The sequence below is a fragment of the Tamandua tetradactyla genome, chromosome 3, assembly GCF_023851605.1.
Source record: "Tamandua tetradactyla isolate mTamTet1 chromosome 3, mTamTet1.pri, whole genome shotgun sequence".
NCBI classification, from domain to species: domain Eukaryota; kingdom Metazoa; phylum Chordata; class Mammalia; order Pilosa; family Myrmecophagidae; genus Tamandua; species Tamandua tetradactyla.
In genome coordinates this window covers 121,646,958-121,670,273 of record NC_135329.1, presented here as the reverse complement: position 1 = coordinate 121,670,273, position 23,316 = coordinate 121,646,958, and the positions used below count along the sequence as shown (strand labels likewise).

Here is a 23,316-nt window from a genome sequence, read left to right as displayed (position 1 = left end):
GAGAAATCAGTAAATACATCGAGACAAATGAAAATGAAAATGCAACATTTCAAAACTTAGGGGATGCAGCAAGGGCAGTGCTAATAGGGAAATTTATTGCCCTAAATGCCTATATCAAAAAGAAGAAAGGGCAAAAAACGAGGAATTAACTGTCCATTTGGAAGAACTAGAGAAAGAACAGCAAACTAACCCCAAAGCAAGCAAAAGGAAAGAAATAACAAAGATGAGAGCAGAAATAAATGAAACAGAACATAAAAACAACTGAGAAATATCAACAAAACCAGAAGCTGGTTCTATGAGAAAATCAGTAAGACTGACAGACCCTTAGCAAGATTGACAAAAAGGAGAGGATTCAAATAAATAAGATCAGAAATGGAAAGGAGACGTAACCACTGACCCCACAGAAATAAAGGAAGTAATGAGAGATACCATGAACAACTTTATGCTAATAAACTCAACAATGTAGATTATTAAATGGACAACTTTCTAGAAAGGCATGAACAACCAACATCGACATGAGAAAAAAAAAGAAATTGAATCAGTCATTAAGAAGCTCCCCCCCAAAAAAAGTCCAGGACCAGATGGCTTCACATGTGAATTCTACCAAACATTCAAGAAAGAACTAGTACCAATTCTGCTCAAACTCTGCAAAAAAACTGAAGAGGAGGGAAAGCTACCTAACTCATTCTAGGAAGCCTACATCACCCTCAAACAAAAGTCAGGCAAAGATATTACAAAAAAAAAGAAAACTATAGACCAATCTCTCTATTTTCTCTGTAAAGTTCTTCCTTTTTCTTAGGTTGAAGACTTATAGTTACTGTTATATTCACTTATAAAGAATGTTTCAAATTACTCTGAAGTCAATAGAATGACTCTAACAGGGCAAAATTCCTAGATAAATACTTGACATCAAAAACTTCTTTAAAATCCTGACCTGTACAAACATTATCAACATAAAATTTCAATTTCAAAATATCGTTTTTAAAGTCCAAATATAAGTGGTACACTTACAAGTGTTTTCGATACAGGATATACTTCTGACTTCGCTATGCTTTCCAAAGATTTTAATAAGAGGGTCAAAACTTCAGAACCTGGTTTCTCCTTCTTGTTACCTACAAAAAGCAAAAAGGTGGGGAACTCTAAACATAAATATTTTCATATGTGAAAATATAAATTTAGAAAACAATGACAATGTATTTTTTTATTAAGTCAACTGTGATTTATTTAAGGTAAAGTCTGGAAGACGTATCAAACATTAATAGTAAGCCATGAACACTACAAAAAACAAATTAAATTTGATATATGAAATGCAAACAATTCACTTAGTCCTATAATAATCATTTGATGAGTGTTAAACAGTGTTGTTCTATAATTTCCTTACCTGATTCAATAACTGACTTCACCAAGCTAATTAGCTCCTTCCAAATAGCATTCACAACTGAATCTGTCAGACAAAACAAAACTTAAGTGCCTTCAAAATTAAGTAGATCTGACTACAAAGGCTGTCCCTTCTTCCCCATATTAAAAAAAAAAAAAAACAGTGCAAAACCTTACAAGAATATAATTCTCCTTCTAACATCCAATCCTGTAATCAACTTTCACCTCAGTTTTATTTAAAAAAATTAAACATGATTTTTTTAAAGAACTGTAACATGTTCACACCAGGTTATGTAACTAAGGGTAACTATTTTATTTGTCCTTTATCTGTATTTACTAATTTTTTTATTGAAATCTATCACTTTTGCAATGAAAAAATACAATTAAAGGTTTAGAAAGATACCTGACAACCAGTAGAAGGAAATTATGTGGCCTCATTTCCCAACCTAACAAGAAACTAATTTTTGAAATTCCTTTTAATTACTTGACAGGTTATAGAACACAAGAGTTTAGGTGTAGATGCAGGAGCCACAGATCTACCACTTACACTGTAACCTTTCACAAGTTACTAAATTTCCCTATATACCTCAGTTTCCTCATCTATAAAATGTACTAAACACAAAGTTTCTGTGAAGACTGACTCAATTAATATATGTAAAGCTCACAGGGCAAAAAGTGGCCAAGTGCAGCACAATATTTACTATTTCATCTTCTTTTTAAACAGAGGTTTGGATAATTTTAAAAAGTTCTCAAATATTTACCAGAAGCATCTTTTCCAACTGCAACAAAGCTATCATGAACAGCAGTGATAAAAGTATTTGCATGTTTGCAAAAAAAAGAAGGGCTGCTGATTAATGAATGTTCGAGTGGCTCTAAAAGGGAGAAAAGAGAATTATGCAAAAACAAAAGCTTTATGGAAAATTTCTCAATATTCAAAATTTAGATTAAGTGGTATACACTTACTCCAAACACAATTTATACTTTATACTTATTCCAAACAGAACTGCAGGATATTTTGGCTGCAGGGAAAATATTGCCCCCTCCCCCACCCCAATGCATTGAGTTCTGGACTGTTTAAATAATTGTAACAGTTTAAAGACAATTCTGGACTGTTCAAATAATCTTAACATTTTAAAGGTAATGAAATACCTAAACTCAGTACAAGTTTGTTTTGCTTAGCAAAACTCAAGACTTCTGGACCCATCAAAAAATGAAGCAACATTTCAAGTCCCAAAAGCTGAATGGAGGGGATAGTAGCCATTCCGCCTAAATTCGAATTCAAATTCATCCGAGGTGTTACAGGGGTTCCATATGGGGAAGCACCTTAAAAAAAAAAAATTTTTATGTAAGCTTATTTCATATTAGCTGCCCAAATGAATACTATATAATCTCATAAATGTATTTCTAAAAATAAATATATATTTACTTTTAAATATATATTGTGACCGTGTAACTGTGAAAGCCTTGTGCCAGATGCTCCCTTTGTCCAGGGTCTGGACGGATAAATGGAAAGATAGGGACCAAAAAACACGTAAATAATGGGGGTAGAAAAAAATTGGGTAGATTTAACTAGTGGTCCGTAAGAGGGAGGTGTAAGGGTGGGGGATGTATGACTTTTTTGTTTTTCTTTCTTTTTCTGGAGTAATGCAGGTATTCTGAAGATGATCATGCTAATGAATGCGTGACTGTGAGGATGTTGTGAGCCACTGACTGTGTGTTTTGGATATACTGAATGTGTGTGAGGATATTTCCATGGAAATGTTTCAAAAACAAAATAATATTTTTTCTATCAAACAAAATTCAGAGTTTTGTTTTAAAGCCCAAAACATAATTCCTAGGGCAGTGTGACTGTGGCTCAGCAGGCAGATTTCTTGCCTGCCATGCTGTAGACCCAGGTTCGATTACCAGTGCCCGCCCATGCAAAAAAAACTAAACATAATTCCTAATGAAATAATCTTATCAGACTGAAAATAGAAATCGTTCCACACATTAAATTGAGATAATCCTCAGGCACTATTCTATAACTAGAAATATTAAAATGCAGCCCTTATTCATCCAGAGTGATGCCCCAATAAATCCCAGAGTGATTTGAACAGTGAGTAAAAAAAAGTATTTGCAAAGTCCCCTTGGGGAATGGTGAGAAAGCAGGAAAATTCAACTTCCCTGAGTGGAGAATTCTTGATATTTTCACAAGCAGTGGGGATAATCAAAAGCAAGAGGCTGAGCCCCCAATCTTGGGTTCATTCATATGAAACTTAACCCCACAAAAGATAGGTCAAGCTTACTTAAAATTAGGCCTAAGAGTCACCTCCAAGAGAACCTCTTTTGTTGCTCAGATGTGGCCTCGTTCTCTAGCCAACACAATAAGCAAACTCACTGCCCTCTCCCTCACTATATGGGACATGACTCCCAGGGTTGTGGACCTTCCTGGCAACGTGGGCAAGAAATCCTAGACTGAACTGGAACTCAGCATCAAGGGATTGAGAAAACCTTCTTGACCAAAAAGGGGAAGAGAGAAATGAGACAAAATAAAGTGTCAATGGCTGAGAGATTCCAAACAGAGCTGAGAGGTTATTTCTACGCAGTATACAGACATCACCTTGTTAGTCAAGGTGTAATGGAGAGCCTAGAGGGAACTGACTGAAAATGTAGAGCTGTGTTCCAGTAGCCATGTTTCTTGAGGATGACTGTATAATGATACTGCTTTCGCAATGTGACTGTGTGTGTGAAAACCTTGTGTCTGATACTCCTTTTGTCTACCTTATCGACAGATGAGTAAAACATACAGCATAAAAACAAATCATAGGGGGAACAAATGTTAAAATAAATTTAATAGATTGAAATGCTAGTGATAAATGAAAGAGAGGGGTAAGGGGTATGGTATGCATGAATTTTTTTCTGTTGTCTTTTTATTTCTTTTCTGAATTGATGCAAATGTTCTAAGAAATGATCATGACAATGACTGTGATATTGTGAATTACTGATTATATATGTAGAACAGAATGGTCACATGTTAAGAATGTTTGTGTTTGTTACATTTTTTTAAAAATTAATAAAAAAACGTAGGCCTTACAATAATTAAAATACAGCAAAATTCAAAAAACTTAGAATGGCTAATACAAAAGCGCTATATCTACACACTAAATCTGAAGTAAAACACAAAAGGACTTACGTAAACTATGCACTGCAGTTAATAGTGTAATTATAACACTGTTTCATCAATAAAGGTACACTGTATGGGTGAAGACGATCTATGGAAACTATTTTCTGCATCATTTTTTCTATGACCCTATAGCTTCTCTAAAGAAAAGAGGAAATTCTACATAGCAAATAACTATCTTAATTGTCTATGTTAAATCACATCTCTCACATTCCTCACATCTAAGGCCCTTTGTTTTTAATAATAGCTTTAAGGTTCTGCATCTAAATCAAATAAATTGTTTATAATGTACCTTATATAATACAGTGAAAAAAATATTTTCCAACTACAACAAAACAATTATCAGCTTTGATACAGCAAACAGTATCACATAAAGGAAAAAACTGAATATATGGATTATGTGGTGACCCAAAAGGTACAAAAGAGGAATTTTTAATTTCCTGTATGTTTCTGTAAGCATACAACTATTCTAATAAAAAATTTAAAAAATTACCGTGATTCATTTCATGTGAATACTCCTTAGCAAAACCTCCATTCAAGCTAACATTTTTTTTTAAAAAGTATATTTACATCTTACCTTTGTGCACAGGAGTCATAGGACTTAAATTTGGAGAAGCAGCTACACGAGATGGATTGCCTTGAGGTGAAACATTAGCATCGATGCTTATTGTGCTTTGAATGAGAGGCACACAAACCTATTGGGGTGAAAAAGGACAACTACTTGTAAAACATGTAACTGTCACACTTTTAAAAGTCTTGCTAGTACAATTAAAATGTCTTTTATTTTAAAAAGCTGTCTAAATTATTTTGATATGTTGAATTTTGTTTACTGGCTGCTTCCAAGCATAAACAGGTTAAAGACTGAAATCTGGAAAAGTGAGAATTTTTATTACAACTGTATTTGTTCTTAATGTGCATTTTATAAATTTCAGTTCTAAATTCCATAGAGAAAATTATACACATAAAGAACTTTTGCAAATGTTCACCTAAATTTTACATGTTATTAGGAGACTTTCTAAAAGTACCCTGGAAAACATGAAACATAAGACAATTTAAAGCCCATTTCTAAGATCTTTCCAGTACCAGTCAATTCTAGTCCATGAATAAATTATTTCAACAAATACACTGGACAATTGGGGAAGATTAGCCTACTAAGACCTGGCAATGGTAGAAACTCATTATGATCCCAATTACATATTACTATGTATTCCCACTTTGAATCACTTACGCCATTTCAGAGTTTTAAAATATTACATTAAAAAACTAAAAGCTTGCTAAATAGCTCCACTATTTCTAAGTCACTTTTTAGGAATGCACTCACTGCTACGCAGTATTTACACATAAAAAATAAATGTTAGATTTGAAAGTAAAAGGTATGCAAAATAAGAAATGGAGAAAAAGTTGGAAGAGCTAATCTTTTCAAGTAAAATGTGAAAAAAATTTAAAAACCAAAATAAAGGGGTGCATGGGTAGTTTAGTGGTTAGAATGCCCGCCTTTCTTGTGGGAGACCCGGGTTCGATTTCCGACCATGCACCCAAAAAAATTAGCTGTCTGTCCCCAACAACAAAAATAAGACAGATAAGATTAAGTTTTATACCTAAATGCAAACAAAGTAAGGATTTCAAAAACTTAAGTATTTTGTAAAATCATTCGTACTATTTTTAAATGATAGAGTAATTTACATGATTAGTCTTTCATAACGTCTTTAGAATATCAAGTGTTTGCTGATTGGCTTAAGGAATCTGAGGAGATCATATGGTAGCCCATGACAAACTCTGGGATCTGTCCTGTAACTACTTGTTGAAGAGTGCTTTGAAAACTATTGTTTTTCATTTCTTTGCTTTGTATATATGTCACACTATAAAATGAAATAGTTAAAAATAAATAAAGAAATAACAGGGGGAACAAAGGTTAAAATATCAATATTGGGTAGATGGAAATACTAGTGGTCAATGAGAGGGAGAGGTACAGTATGTGTGAGTTTTTTCTTCTTTTTATTTCTTTTTCTGGAATGATGGAAATGTTCTAAAAAATAATCATGGTGATAAAGATACAACTACCTGATGATACTAATGAGCCACTGATTGTACACCACATGTAGAACATTTGTATGTTAAGAATGTTTGTGTTTATAAGTTATCAATAAAAATATTCTAAAAAAAGCTTAAGGGCTGTTTTAGGCAAATGGAAAAATATCTTTTGAGGGAAATGTACTCAAATTCTATCAGGAAAAAGAAAGATCTTCTGTATATTGTGGTCTACTAATACATAGTAATGATAACACTAAAAGATTCAATTGGTGAGAATTTAGGAACCCGTTAATCAAAAACACACTAAGTATTAAAAGTCAGCACTTGTAACATTACCTGTTCAAAGTTAGCAGGAAGATGAGGTCCAAGTCTCATCAGTAAATACCACCAAACTTCTAATTTTGTTAATGCTAGGGATTCTGTTCTCACGTGGATGGAACTCAAAGGCTGCATTAACAACTTGAGTCTTTTTGCACTACAAAGTATATCTTGAGAAAAAATAAAACACATAAATACAAAAAAATTAAGAGCTCAAGATTAAATTTTTAAAAATGGGCAAAAAGCCAAACTGTTCCAACTCTACCCAAAACCTCAGTCTAACAAACTCCTGTACAGCTGAGCCAAAATATTAACAACAATTAAAGGACTGGGTAATATTTGTTAGATACTATGTGTGCACCAGGAGACGTATGGCAAGATATTTTTGTCACAAACTGGGGGAAGGATGCTACTGGCATTTAGTATGGGTAGAAGGCAAGTATTCTCACATCGGGCAGCCCCACATAACAAAGAATTATCCAGCCCAAAATGTTAATAGCACCAAGGTTGAAAAACCCTGTCCTAGCTACTTCAGCATTCTCATCCTCATTTTACAGATGAAGAAATGCAGGTACATTTTTACAATGTCAATTTCTTTAATTCTATTAGTTATTTATTCTATCAAACATCATTACTGCTAAGGCCATTAATTAGATTTTAGATTATAATTAGATGTACTTAGATTCAGGTCTACCCTACATTGACAATAATATTATTAAAACCCAGCACATAAATTAAAACCAGTTCTTTAAACAAAAAAGGTATGTATTATGTGAGTGGGACTAGGAACATATAAAATAGGAAATAATCTACACACGAATAAAAAGACCTTGAAAGGGATTGTGAAACATCAGTCAAGACTTGTATTTGGTGCAATGGTATTCTCTTCAATGCTTTGCATTACACTGCCATTTAGGATTTCAAATGCTAAGTATCATTTCTTTAAGAAGAAAATAAAAGACCACTGTAGGAACAATTCCAGTCAGCACTCTTTCACTTTTGAACTCCTATTCTAATTATAAGGGGGCTCCACAATAATATCTCTAAAGCAGAGACTGCTGATTACCATAAAATTATCCAGTTCCCTGCAGTTGCAGGACAAGTTTTACTCAGCAGAGTGAGATGCCCAATTTTGGGCTTCTTTTTCTTTTCTCCCATTTAGCCATTCTAGCAAATGAGATTTAATTAGATACATATATGAGATTCCTAGGCTTCTTATAGGTATCTAAGTTAGGAAAAAGTCCCTTATACTTTTCTACCTTCCCTCCTTACTGTAGTCTGCAACTAAGGCATATTGAAGATGAAAGAGCAGAAAGAAAGGCATGATTCCTTGATGACTTCCTGGTTCTATAACACCAGCCACGGAATCTCCACCTCTGAACTCATTTCATGGACAGCTTTTATTTATCTTCCTTAAGCCTCTCCTATTTTATATGCTTTACTATGCAACCATACATGATTCCAACATTCTCCAACATTACCTCACACTGCTGCATATAAAGCATATATCTAAATACCTACTAACTCATGAATAGATTAAAAATTGATAACATTTCAAATTAAAAATAATGCCTGAAGATATACTTTTATCAGTATTATAATAAAATATAGTAAATGTTATGTAGTCACCTTACAAAACACAATAGTGTTCCCAACAACAGCAAAAAAACACAAGAAAAAATACAATAGGGGTAAAAAGGGATTATTAATGGCCTTTGGCAGGGAAAAACAGGATAAAATCAGTATTATTTAACAGATTCTATAAATGTACAGTATCGATTAAATCTAGGATTAACTACCTAATTAAGTACTCATGGTGACACACTTTTGGACTACATGCTCTTCCTCATATTTATCTCAAACATCTTCATTAAACAATACACAAATTAAAAAGTAAGTCAAAAGGGATCATTCCATATAACATTAACCCACTGTTTTTAGAGATTCTGAAGAAAAAAGGTCCTCAGTCACTGATATTTTTATTCCAGGATAATCATTATTGCTTCCTATCATCTACTGATTATGTGACCCTGAGTAAAACAATATAATCTCTCTAAAATAGTGATAAAACTTAATATCTCAGGTCTACTGTGATGACATGAAATGTACAAAGAGTACTCAACTCACTATTAGTACCTAAGAAAGCAATGCATGACATTTGCCACTTTGTCAGTTTTAGAAATAATGCCTACTCTCTGAATTCTATTTTTAGCTACAAATTTATTCCTAATCCCTTAAAATAAAAAAAATAATTAAGTTTCAACGTAAAGTCCAAAGAGTTAGAAAAGCTCCATTTTTTCACCTTGCTTAGCTAAAATGTACACATAGAAAATAAAAAACAATTACCTATCATGTCCTTACCTGGATTTAAAGCAAAATTATCTATTAAACTCTTCCAAGCAATAAAAGCTATTTTTTTAATCATGGGTGCTCCGCTACGAAATCCCAGTTCTTCCAGCTGTAACAGAGAATTGATGAAACTCCCACTTCGATGCAAGGTCTAGAAAAAAGAAAAATCATTATAAAGTTACTTACCTGCATGACACAAAACGCAGGCAACAATTATTCATTTATTTATTCATTACTTAATGCATATTCTTATGAGTTCATTTTCTAACAAGGAAGAGACAAATTTACACAAAACAGAAACAGATGTGTTAAGTGTTATAACCCTAAAGTCTTCAAAATCTAAATTTAATTAAGTATTGAATTCTGTACTTCAAAGATTCAAAATGTTTAGAACATTTCTAAAACCACACAAAAAAATATGAAGGTAGATAAATTCCATATTTTATTACGATGATACAAAAATATTTTCATATAAAAAATTTGTGGTCTCTCTCTCAGGCAACACAAGAAGCAAACTCACGCTCTCCCGCTCTCTACGTGGGACATGACTCGCAGGGGTGTGGAACTTCCTAGCAATGTGAGACAGAAATCCTAGAATGAGCTGGGATTCAGCAACAAGGGATTGAGAAAACCTTCTCGACCAAAAAGAGGAAGAGCGAAATGAGACGAAATAAAGTGTCAATGGCCGAGAGATTCCAGAGTCGAGAGGTTATCCTGGAGGTTGTTCTTATGCATTCAAGCGATATCACCTTGATAGTCAAGATGTAACAGAGGCTGGAGGAAACTGCTTGAAAATGTAGAGCTGTGTTCCAGCAGCCATGTTTCTTGAAGATGATTGTATAATGATATAGCTTTCGCAACGTGACTGTGTGATTGTGAAAACCTTGTGTCTGATGCTTCTTTTATCTACTTTATGGACAGCTGAGTAAAACATATGGATTAAAAATGAATAAATAATAGGGGGAACAAATGTCAAAATAAATTTAGTAGATTGAAATACTAGTGATCAATGAAAGGGAGTGGTAAGGGGTATGGTATTTAAAAATTTTTGTTTTCTTTTTATTTCTGAATTGATACAAATGTTCTAAGAAATGATCATGATGATGAATATACAACAATGTGATGAAAAAAAACTATCAGATAAAAAGTAATCAGTATTGAAAAGGAAACCCTGAAACCACATAAAACAAGTTGCCTTTTCAGACAGACTTAAACAGCCATACATAATAGGGAATACTTAAAATTAATAGGGAATACCTAAAATTTCATGAATGAAAAAGAGATGTAGAAAACGGTATTATCTGCTAACAGAATGGCAAAATGAGATAAAATCAAAACTGGATCACTTTTAAAATACTGCCAAATACTACAAAGGATTCCAATGGGAATAATGTCTAAAAAAGCTCAAACTAGAAATCTGACAATGCTTTGTATGATAAAAACAAAAAAGACAAAAAATACATAAAACATTAACAGTCACAAGTGGCTATAAACTACATTATTATCTGAACAGAACATAAATACCAATGTCTTAAAGTTAAAAGATACTAACAAAAGTTAAGACATGTAGTATCTGTCATATAAAATTGGAACTGCTCATTAACTGTGATACTTACCTTTCCAAGAAGTTTGACAAACAAAGGCCATAATTTTAAGACATAGGTCTCATTTTTATTCATAAATAGTTTTTGGAGTTCTGAGATTAATTTCTGCAAACAAAACCAAAAATATTTACCAAAATGGCACATGAAAAGAAAAAAATAACCAGTATCAAAGTCTACAAATAATTTTCAAAGACTGACTGAGCAAATTACTTCTTCCCCAATATTTTATTAAGAAAACTTGTACAGTCTAGTCTCTACACAGAGGGATTTTTTTTTAATCCACAAAACACATCATTCCTGGGCTCAAAATCTTCTAATATAATTTCCCACGTAACCCAAAGCAAAAGCCAATTCCTTACATTAGTCCCCAAAGTCCCATACCATTTAGCTCTCTGTTCTGACATCATCTCCTACTTCTTCCCCTCTTTCACTCCACTGTAACTGTACTGTCTGCTATGTTCCCTAAGCACCAAACAGGCATGCAAAATATGAGATTAAGGCCTTTTGCTTTCATAGTTCAGCCTGCTTGGAATGAGCTTCCCCCACATTATTCTAAAGGCTTACTCCCACATCACCTTCAAATCATTGCTCAAATACCATTTTTTGAGAAGCCTGACCACTTCACCTTTCTTCTCCAATGGCACTCTCTATTCAGTCTCTGGTGTTCTCCATAGCATTCTACACTTAGTATACTGTGATACTTTTATCATCTTGCCCACTAGAAAATAAGCTTAACGAGCCCCTTTTCTTCAGAGCTATAGTCACAATCCCTAGAATAGTGCCCACCATATAATAGGTACTCAACAAATATGTGCTTAATGAACAATTAAATAAGAACAGAAGTTGGAAAACCTAAAATCTGAGGCATATAACTTTGGGAAATTTTACAGATTAGGTATGTTTATAGGCATTAATTTTTACTTCTATTGGGATTATGCTAGAACAGCCCAAATAGCCCTGAATCAGTTAACGTACTTTCTTTTTCCAAAAATGCCATTTATTCCATTCACCCACTCACTGGCTATAAGATAAAATGCCTAGATAATATTAACAGTAAGTATAATGTAGGAACAGCATACCTACGTTAACAATTATTCATTACTATGTTTTAATTCACAGGGCAGGGCCTCCTAGATCACAGAGCAACTATACCATTAAGAACCCACAGACCGAATTCTAAATTGAGTATAGAACCTCTAGATGCAATATCCAGAAAATCCTTACATAAAATACTTACAGTAGTCATAAGTTGCTCTGTAATAGATGCTATTTCTTGTTGTTTCTGAAGCAACAATGGTATTCCCATCTCTAGAGCAGTTGCACCCCGCAAGTGTACCTTCTGTGCTGAATGAACCACTAAAGGTAAGACCAATTTTGCCCACCTCACTGCCTCTTCTCCCATCTGAACTGGGACTTGTTCAATTAGCCTATGATGTAGAAATAAATGAATAAATTAGCTTGACCTTCCTTTCAGTCTAAATTAACATAAAAATAAGTCACATCAAGTAAATCACATAGATAAGTCACATCAATCAGTAAATATCTCAAGGCAAATGAAAATGAAAACACATCATATCAAAATCTATGGGATGCAACTAAGGTAGTGCTAAGAGAGAACTTTATTGCCTTAAATGCCTATATTCAAAAAAGAAGAGCAAAAATCAAGGAATTAACTGTTCACTTGGAAGAATTAAAGAACAGCAAATTAACCCCAAAGCAAGCAAAAAGAAAGAAATAACGAAGATTAGAGCAGAAATAAATGAAACTAAGAACATGAAAACAATCGAGAAAATCAACAAAACCAGTAGTTGGTTCTATGAGAAAATCAGTATAATTGATGGACCCTTAGCAAGGTTGGCAAAAAGAGAAGATACAAATAAATAATATCAGAAAAAGAAGAGACATAACCACTGACCCCATAGAAATAAAGGAGGAAATGAGAGGATACTATGAACTAGACAACATAGACTAGACTACATAGATGAAATGGACAGCTTCCTAGAAAGGCATGAACAACTAACATTGACTCAAGAATAGATGACTTCAACAAACCAATCACAAAGAAACTGAATCAGTCACTAAGAACTCCTAAAAAAGAAAAGTCCAGTACCAGAAGGCTTCATATATGAATTCTACCAAGCATTCAAGAAAAAATTAGTACCAATCCTGCTCAAACTCAAAAAAAATCGAAGAGGGAAGGCTACCGCATTCTATGAAGCCAACATCATCCTCATACATTTGAGTGGCTAAAGGGAAGTACCTGAACCTGCAGACCTGTTCTCCAGTAGCCTTGCTTCTTGAAGATGATTACATAAAGATATAACGTTTACAATGTGACTGTGTGATTTTGAGAACCTTGTGTGATGTTCCCTTTATTTAGGGTATGGAAAGATGAGTAAAAAATATGAATGAAAAAAAAACAAATAATAAGGGGAACAAAGGTTAAAATACACTGGGTAGATGGAAATACTAGTGCTCAATGAGAGGGAGGGATAAGGAGTGTGGTACGTGTGAGTTTTTTCTTTTTATTTCTTTTTCTGGAGTGATGCAAACGTTCTAAAAAATGATCATGGTGCTGAATATACAACTATGTGATGATACTGTGATCCACTGATTGTATACCATATATGGAATGTTTGTATGTTAAGAATGTTTGTGTTTGTATGTTGTTTTGTCAATAAAAATATTTTTTAAAAAACGAAATACAGAGGATGACCCATTTGTTTTAGCATACATATGTACATATGTATGTACATACATACCCAGAGAAAAAAATATGAAAGTAATCATCAATCTATTAACAAGGATTATTCAAGTGGATAGGATTACAGAATTTTTCCTTACTAATCTCTACATTTTTATTTTTTATAATTTCTTAAATAAGGAGAACATGTTATTTTATCTTCATAATAAAATTTTTGAAATACTAATTATCATGAAATTAAATTCAACATTCTTATAAGAGGGCAGTCAGAAAACTGACATCAGTTGAGCATCAATAAAGGAGGGCACTGGAAAACTAAGTAGTTCAATAGCATAGCTTAACAGCTAAGTAGAACCTTTTTAAGATATAAATCATGTCATCAGTTTGTGTCATCAGCGTGTCCACTAAAGATCGGGAAGGGGAAGAATATAGGATTTTTCTCTTCTCTCATCTACTGCTAAATACTGTTATTTCCTTCCTAAAGTTGACATTATTAATTCCTTGCAAAAGCTTTACCAAAGATAATTTCTAAAATTAGGATTATTATTACCACAGCATAACCAAGACTTGCATTTTCGAGATTATGCCAGCAAAAACAAAAAACAAACCTACTAACTTATGTACATCTACTTCCTTCTTTCTGTTACATTTTTTGTTTGTGAGTTTTAGTCTAGGAGACATTCTATTCCCTTCTTTTAATGTCTACCACTTAATCAAGTTCCAAAAGTCCACTCCTTTAAAGTAAATTCTAAATTTACTGTAACCATTTTTCCAATTCGCAGAGCATCCCAGGGCATACCTTATAATGACATTTAATGCCTCATAATCAGCAACGGTAGAATGCATCTCTCCTTTATTAAACATTATCTCTAATGTATTAATTATACTGGATACCTAAAAGACAGAACCAAATGAACACAAATCAAATAAACCTGAATTGTTTTAATTGGCATATAGGTAAGAAAGCATATACAAAAACTATACTCACCACTTTGCCAACAACTTCACTGGGAAATGTCTGCTTTGATATCACCCAAAGTGCCCTAGTGCGTACACTTTTGTCTGAAGTCTTAATAATATCATTCAGTTTTAAAAGTAATTCTTGACTGTTTTTCTCTGCAAAACAAGCAATTTAGTACTAGTTATGCAAACAATTTACATTTTTAAAATCTCAAATATAAATAAAAGTACTGTCCTTTTCATTGTCAAAAAATTAAGTGCATAACAAGAGAAAAGGACCAGAGAACCACTCCTGAAATCAAACTTGTTCCCAAAATACAAAATTCAGATCAGATGGGAAGATCTATTCAAAGTAGACACCAAATCAGAACATCTGAAATGTACAACTGAAATAATCTTATAGGTATCTGGTAGTTCTGACCATTCAAAACAATATTTTGCAAGCCATCTCTACTCCAAAATGAACTCCTACTTTAGGTCGCTGAATTCCTACACTTAAAGAAAGAACAATTCTAAAGACACTAGGGCAATATGTAAGATTCCACAAGGGTTCCAGGCACTAGAGTAACTTGCCAGAAACCTACAACCTCCAGATGGGTCCCTGGTCCAGATAATCTGAAACCTAGCCAAGCTGTCCAGAACATCAGATAGCTCCAATTCCCTACCCCATATTAGTGACAGACCCTTCCAATACCAATAATTTAGAATTGCCATAGCCCAAACAACCCCAAAGAGTGGTATGGAAAGATCAAAGGTGATGGTGGAATTATACATAGAAGATAGGACTTAACAAATGAATTATTAATGCTGAATCACTGAATTGATATCTCTTTTGTTCTCCAGTATTTAGAGCAACTAGAAGTGAAAACCTAAAATTGTGAAACTGTAACCCATGTCAAAGTCTGAAATATGTCCTACAACTAATTGTGGTTTTGTGCTTTGAAATTTATAATTTTTATATATATATGCTGTTGTTCACAAAAAAAAGAAGAGAAAAAAAGTCGATTGTGATGATAAAAAAGTATTTAAGCCCTCTGGCCTCTTGTGTTCTGGAGGAGCTAAAAGGAAAAATATGAGAGAAACATGGTGGCCCACGACAAACTCTGGGATCTATGCTGTGGTGGCTTAAGAGTGCTTTGAGAACTATTGCTTTTTTATTTCTTTGCTTTGTATATATGTTATACCATACAATAAAAGAAGTTAAAAAAAAAACCACTATGTATCAGAAATTGTCAGACACAGCTAAATTAGCACTTAGAGGGAAACTTATAGTCACAAATGCCTATATTAGTAAAGAAAAAAGAATGAAAATTAATTAACTAGGCATTGTTCTTAAGAAATTAGTACAAGATTTTGGCAGTGGGGGCGAGAGCATTATTTTTTAATTTTCCTGAGTTCCCACTGAGACAAACAGGCAGTGTAATTAGTTTGCAAGATCAAAAACCTGTACCAATATTTACAACAAAGTTAAATGACAAAACCTAGAGAGCTATTCCATAAACAAAAAAAGAACAAGCATCAACATTCCCAAAAAAGAAAAATGTTAACAGCTTTCTGATGGTGCATCAGGAGAGTACTATTCCTGAGGTACTCTCAAGATCACCTTCCAGGTTTCCTTTACAATGGCAAACCACAGGCTAAGAAACTATTGTTAGACTACTTGGAAATTTGCAAAGCCTTAGGACTTATGCTTTCATTATCACCTTTAAATTCTAAATTACTCCAGATTTATTACTGCATAATGACCTTTTTTTTTGGGGGGGGGGGGGATGGTCCAGGAATTGTACCTGGGTCTCCTGCATGGAAGATGAGCATTCTACCACTGAACCACCTGCGCACCCTAGTAATGAATTTTTAAATCCAGCATGTTCTTTTACATACCTGGATAAAATTTTATAAAGTAAATGACAATCTAAATCGCTGTAACTTCCAGAGCATAACCAAGACTTTTACTTACTCTTTGAGAGCAAGAGATGAGTTTTTTAAAAAACAAGGTTCAATTCTTATAGCAATCATGTTTAAATGGCTTTGATAAGAGCAAACTGCATAGTATCCTAGTTAGAACTCTGTCTAGGAAAAAAAAATCTTCCTATGACAGTCTCAACATTATTTCTGAAAAGCAAATCCTAAACTACAAATTAGGAAACTAAACCTTCTTATCAGTATCAAATGGTAGATTCATAAAGCCTAAAAATATTAACAGTGATAAATTTAACTACCTGATAATCCTGAGGCAATTTTAGGATTATATAAGCAAAATCCCAAGGCCTGTAGAGCAGCACTACTAAGGTCCGAGTTTTGACTGGAAATGTGAGTCTACAAAAACAAAAACACATTTGTTTGTACACTTTATTACAAACAAGCACAATTGTAAATTTTTAGAGAATAGTTGATTCAAACAAGCAAAATCAGCAAATTTTTAATCCAGTCAATGAATAAAGCTTTGAGAGTAGGCAAAAAAGGAGTAAGATCAGAAAGTAATGGATACAGTGGCAAAGAAAGGAAGAGTGAAACTAGATAGAAGTCAACTGAATTAAGAACATTTTTCTTAAAAGACAAAGGACATTCTATACATTCAAAAGCAAAGAGAAAGAAACCAACAAATGGAAGGTGCTAACTACAGTAGAGAGGAAATAAAGAATAGGAACAAGACCCTGCCATTAGGAGTACGAAAGATTCAAATGCAAAAGCTGATACCCTGCCTTTAAAGTGGAGTGACATCTCTTCTTCTAAGAGTAGGAGATTCAAAGGGGGTGTGCACAAGTTCAGATAATCACTGAGCAAGCCTTAAAACTTTGAGAGCTACTAAGTTATCTCCTAGGTAATACCTAGCATGTCTGAGATCAATTTTTAATGCCCGAACACTTAAAAGTTTTCTCTTCAAATGTTGTGGATTCCTAAACACAATTCTAGAATTCTAAACAATAACATAGAAAAGTGTGGCTCTTGTTTTGAGGGAGTTCAACTATCCTTTCAATGCTTAATAATTCACACAGAAAGCTTCTGTTGATTTGCCCATCATCGACCTTCCACATGCTTCCAAATAATTCATCTGGAATTTTAGTTACAAATTCTATTTACAAACAGTGCAATTTGATGCAAAATGCATGCCACAGTTTCTGATTCTATATATATACAAATACTAAATATAAAAGATACGTCTTCATCACATCAAATACACTACAAGAATGTGGAACATGATAATGAAGAAAAATGGAATAAATATTACCAATAGCATTACTTACTGCTGGACTTTATCACACAATAAAGTTCCTACTTATGGGAACAGAAAGCGTTGAAGACTATGACAGGAAAACTTTAAAGTAAGTAGTATCTCAAAAGTCATTTATCCTGAAATTGTGCTCAAACTGGTCTGTTTTTATGGAATAACTAGTTAAAAGTACAAAACCAGTCATAAAAATAAGAACTCAAAGGGCCCCTGGAGATTTACTTAGACCTCTTCATTCTAAAAATACAGAAATTTATAAATTAAGTGTTAAGCAAGGTCATAAAGCCACTGAGTAGTGAAGTGAGAACAAGAACAAAGGTCCTCAGTCTAATGATAAACTACAACCACCTCCCTATAAAAGGCAAAAACGAGTGTAATTTTTAAAGGAGCAAGAGTGGCAAAAACTGAGGCTGAACTAAGATTAAAAAAATGAAGGTTAAAAAAAATGAAAGTAGCTTGGGATGATGGAAAAGTTACTGGTAATGGATGGGGTCAGTGGTAACACATTATAAAAGTAACTAATACCACTGAATTGCTTATTTGAAAATTGCTAAAATGGGAAATTTATGTCGTATATATATTACCATAATAAAAATTTAGAAAATGAATTTTACTCACAGAGTAGATCAAAACGAGTAAATTTGAGAATCACTTATTTGCTAGCGCATTACCACAAAAAGAGAAAAAAAAAGAAATAATCTCTGAGCACTGCTTTCAGATTCTGGATTCAGATGACCAATGGATGAACCTAGGCAAGTTAACCTGTTTCTTTACTGTAAAGGGGGTCATTAAAGAATAACATCATAGGTATATTAAGAATTGAATGAGAGAAAGCATATAACGTTACTAAGAAGTAACTGAAGCATGGCAAATACTAAATAAATGATACTATAATAACCCAGTAAATATTACTGATGTCATCCTAGATTCAAAGTTTTTATAGGGTCATTGGAGAAAAACTTTTAAAACCACCCAAAGTGAAAAAGTATTTAATAACCATCAGATACATGCCTTTAAAACTTTGTATAGACGAGTAAGCTTTTTCTCAATTTCGATAAGGATTTCTTTGCCGTCATCACCAGTCATACGACTTAAAAGCAGAAAAATAAGTTAATACAAATAGCAGACACAAAAAAGTTCTATAATCACTCCTTAAAATACATAACCTTTTTGAAGTGTATACTTTAAAACACTTGTAAATGAAATATCGATGATCCAATGCTCAAGAGCCTTCAGAATATAATAAAAAAATATACATCTGAAATAAATGCAAAAAAAAAAATCCTCAGAGTAACTTTCTTGCATCCAGTCCATACGATATACAAGTAAATTTTAACAAAGTCACTGTGTGAAGTCGGCTCAGGAACACCTATTCCTACTTACAAACTTACTAGAAATTTACTAAATTCTTATCATGTTGTACCAGTTTTCCAGCAATCTCCAAGTAACTATAGATAACCCCGAAGAATATGTTTTGCGAGGAATAACAAATACTAAAAACTAAAAAACTGGGTTATTGCTATCTATTAAAAAGCCATGTCTGGGTTGCCAATACCTTCCCAATACGTCGACGCTCACGCTGAAAACCAGTCCTCAAGCATGCCCGCTTCAAACTAAAACTTTGTTTTAATTCCTCGATTGCAGAATACACGTGCAGACGCCCTCATTTGAAGCTTTAAGCTGTACAGCAACACCCGGGAACGTCACTTAGAATGCAACCCACACTGCCCGCGACCCCAGCGTCCTCATAGCTGCCATACTTCAACAATCTCATTTTGCGCCTCCTACCCCAACCCCCACCCACACCCCCCAAGATCCACACAGCGCTCCTCTTCCAGAGCGGGCCTCACCTGGTCAGAGTTAGATAAGCGTCGGTCTGCTCTCCAACGGAGGCAGAAGCGTCTTCCAAAGTCTCCAACAGCGGAGCGAGGGGACCCGGGGCCGTCATGTCGGCCACCCTGAGGTACGGACCGGAAGAGGAGAAAACCCAGTGACCGATGGAAACAACTCCGCCACGGCCCAGCGCGAGTCCGCCCCCAGACTTGCCGTGTCCATATCCCTGGCCCCTTGCGCACAAACCCAAGACCACCGCCTCGTCCTTCACCCAGCAACACGCACCCGGGCCCACACCACATTCCGGCTCGGGCCCGCTCCCGCCACCACTTTCCCGGGCAGCTTTCAACAGGAGGAGGAGACCGGCGGGGGGCGGGAGAAACCCTGGGAGTAAGGTCTCTCGCCGCAAGGGGGCGGAGGTTGCACTAGGCCCAGGGTTTCCCGAGGCTTAGCACTGCAACCCCGATATTTATGCCCACGTACTGAGACCAGGACTGCGTGCTCTCCGCCGCTACGCCGCAGCACCCGGAGGCGGCCAGAGCTCGACTTTCCCCGGTCCGGCTGGTTACTCGCGCGCGCGGCCCTCTCCCTCCTAGGCAAAGATGGCGTCGGGGGCGGGCCCGTAAGCGCGCGGGAGTATGGTAGGCCTGGCGGGAGAGGCTCGAGCCAATCCAACAGGCAGAGGCGCGCCGGAGTTATCGATCACCTCCTTTCCCCGCCCTGCAGTTTAGCGTTTCAGGTCACCCCGCCCTTCCCTACCCCTCAGGTCATCCCGCAGGTGAGGGTGTTTTACCCTGGAGAGAGATTTGAAACTCCCAATGTGGACGAATCACCCAAATCCACTAGACTAAATTTAGTGGATCTTCACACTAAATTTTCGAACTCCAAGGCTAGGGCTTGTTCAAGTATTTACAATAAATCACTTAGCAAGAGAAGATAACACAGTTATGTTTAAGGACCCAACTCAAACAAGGTCCAGATTCCAGCTCATTCCAACTCTTGTCTCTGTGTGATTTTAGCAAGTTAATCAACTTTTTTATGCTTCCATTGTCTCTGTAAAATGGGATAATAATCTACCTACTTCAGGTGAAGGTTAACGAAGAAACTGGGAGAGGTCAGAGTCTCCAGTATTAAGTGTGCATAACAATGGCCTGGGTTTATTCGTTATTAAACTGCAGATATCTGGGCCCCGCCCTTAGACAATGTGATTCTGTAGGATTAGGTTGCCCCCAGAGATCTGTATTTTCTGTTACGCCCAAGGTGTGGTGGGAGTTGGCCAAGGCTTTATACTTGTAAGTGCTTAGGGAAAATCAGTTTCATTCTTATTAATATGCTGTTCCCCTTTTCAAATGCCTCTGAGAACTTTTCACATACACAATTTTATCAGCTTTAAACCAGGCATCCAAGACCCAGCAGCAGCTGCTCCTTGCACTCCAGGTTCATGGATTCCAAGCCCCAGATTTGAGTCCCCGCTTGCTCATACAAAGCAGAACTACCAGAGCTACTCTTTTCTGTGTCTTCCCTACCAACAAAGTGTCTACTAAACCAAGCACTCATGTGTCTTACATGAATAAATGAAGGAATAGGGGGAAGAAGACACACAAGCTTTTGTGAGCCCAGCTATGAAAATTAAGGACTAAAGAATGTCTGGGTGAAATTTAGTGATCATTTGAAAGTTATACAGAGAAAGGTTTTCAGTGCAGCTTGATTGCATATTCTTTAACCTTCAGAAGTGAATTTGCTTCTTGGTTTTCTGGGCTTTGGGGGAAGTCAGTTCAGATATTTAAGAAGGAAAAGAAGTTATTAGACAATGAGTGAAATATATGAACCAGTTTGCAACAATTACATTTAAGTATAGGGGAGCTCTTGTGTTGGAAAGTTTTTAAGAGATGGTTTGAAACACTATTACTCTGCATGTAGCTATGAGATTTAGTGGAAAGAACATTGAGCTGGTCTTAAGATAGCTATCTCCACCCTATCATTGTGTCCTTTACTCTTCTTTAGTCTTCTTCTGGTATTAAACACTACCCGAAATTATATATATATATATATATATATATATATATATATATATATATTATTGTCTCCTCCTCTCCACTAAAATGTAAATTCCATCAAGGGAGTAACTTTGTTTTACCCATGTTTTCATAATTTTCCATTTATAAAGAAAGGTTTGGACTCATGTTGCATGCATCTCTTCCAAATATGTGATTTTATGATCTTCCTAAAATATTATATAACATATTATTGTCACTCCCATCCTTCAGTAATTACCACAAATAATAGGTGAATTTCTTGGCGTGACCACATGCCTATTATGATTTGATCATTGCTCACCCTTCATCTCCAGTCTTACCCAGCTTCAGCCAGGTTCAGAACAGCCTATCAGGATTTCTTACTTTTCTCTATCTTTCAAAGTCTGTGTTGTTCCTTTTGTTTGGAACATTGACTCCCTGTTTCAAGAGTGGTGAATAAAATTTAACCCAAATCACAACTTTAAAAAAAATCTTCCCTGATCTCTCCCTACACACATTCCCACCACGGGGAATTAAATGTTCCCACCTCTGAGCTGACATAGCAATTTATACATAAATCTGTTAAAATGAGCATCTCACTAATTTATTACTGTTTGGCTGTGTAAATCTGCAGCAGCCAACTTGAGAATGAGCCTGAGGGAAATAGTTTCAGTCATAATCTCAATCAGTGCCCCTCCCTAGTCCTTGGTATTTTCACAATAGACATTCACAATCTGATCTAAAGTGCTAAGCGATTGCAGAGTCAAGACCTGTTTCCTTTCTCCATAGATCCCCCTCCCTACACTCTTCCAACTAAATTGCTACCCCAAGCTTCTCTTTTATAGAACTTCTGGAGCCACCTCCTCAGAGCTTCTCCTACTGGGCAATAAATTCATAGCAACTGGCACCCAATAAATGTAGTTTGAATTCATCTGTTCTTCAGGTATTAATTCATCAATCCCTTCAACTATTTATTTAACCAACACAAAATTTCTACCTGCTTTGCCTCTCCAAATCCTATAACTCTTATCCCCAGAACATCTCCCCATTTAGGATAAAATCCTTGTACTCTCAATTTTATGTCCCTTTCTAACTTCCCCAATCTTGTTCTCTATTCACACGCTACTCAGTCTATACTCTTTTTTTAATCTACCCTCTCCTACTTGCCCCAGAATTCCTGGTGAATCTTCCTGCCCAACATTTCTCAGATCTTTCCATTCAAAATTGATCTAGAAACCCAATTTATGTTCAGAAACAATTTTCAGGATTATAACATTGTATTTTAAACTGCTTTTTATTGAGATCTAGAAGTATTACATACATTATTTCATTTATTCCTCACAACAATTCCAAGATGAAGATGTACTTTACCTGGCCTTATGAATAAACAATGTGAAGCTTAAAGAATAAAATAGAGAAAAAATCCTGATCCATGTAAACTGCATTCTTTCATCAACATTTAATGAGCTCTCCTCTGCTCACAGCCCTGTGGTAGGGCTTTCATGGTAGATTTATCCTTGAAGACTGTAAGAATTCAATGTAAAAATTCCTATGTGACTTCGCTATTTAAAGGAATCATATACTAATTCATTTAGTGAAATAAAATATCCATCTATAATCCAAATTATTGTAGTTAATGGAATGAGCCCCAGCTTTGGAGTCAAAATAGATGAGGTTTAAATATGAGCTCTGCCACTGTGAGACTTGAGATATTTCAGAAAAATGCTTAACTTTGC

The 23,316-nt window shown here is 35.1% G+C and overlaps 1 protein-coding gene across 4 annotated transcripts in view; it reads right to left on the bottom strand.

Moving 5' to 3' along the window:
• The window catches only part of RIF1 (replication timing regulatory factor 1), a 63,527-nt gene extending 43,366 nt beyond the window's left edge, over window positions 1-20,161 (bottom strand). For 2 of the 4 annotated variants that reach the window (XM_077153796.1, XM_077153797.1), the window contains exons 1-15: window positions 19,851-19,996; window positions 19,583-19,690; window positions 18,744-18,822; window positions 16,723-16,819; window positions 14,532-14,659; window positions 14,343-14,437; window positions 12,077-12,266; window positions 10,852-10,944; window positions 9,248-9,386; window positions 6,905-7,056; window positions 5,115-5,232; window positions 2,527-2,700; window positions 2,139-2,249; window positions 1,382-1,444; window positions 1,012-1,112 (exon numbers count right to left, since the gene is read on the bottom strand). In XM_077153796.1, coding sequence (XP_077009911.1) covers window positions 1,012-1,112; window positions 1,382-1,444; window positions 2,139-2,249; window positions 2,527-2,700; window positions 5,115-5,232; window positions 6,905-7,056; window positions 9,248-9,386; window positions 10,852-10,944; window positions 12,077-12,266; window positions 14,343-14,437; window positions 14,532-14,659; window positions 16,723-16,819; window positions 18,744-18,822; window positions 19,583-19,690; window positions 19,851-19,867 — 1,665 coding nt within the window. In that variant the 5' untranslated portion in view covers window positions 19,868-19,996. Of the gene's footprint in view, window positions 1-1,011; window positions 1,113-1,381; window positions 1,445-2,138; window positions 2,250-2,526; window positions 2,701-5,114; window positions 5,233-6,904; window positions 7,057-9,247; window positions 9,387-10,851; window positions 10,945-12,076; window positions 12,267-14,342; window positions 14,438-14,531; window positions 14,660-16,722; window positions 16,820-18,743; window positions 18,823-19,582; window positions 19,691-19,850; window positions 19,997-20,048 lie in introns of those variants that run through there. The other 2 variants (XM_077153798.1, XM_077153799.1) reach the window with 2 other exon arrangements.
• Window positions 20,162-23,316: the final 3,155 nt, after the last annotated feature.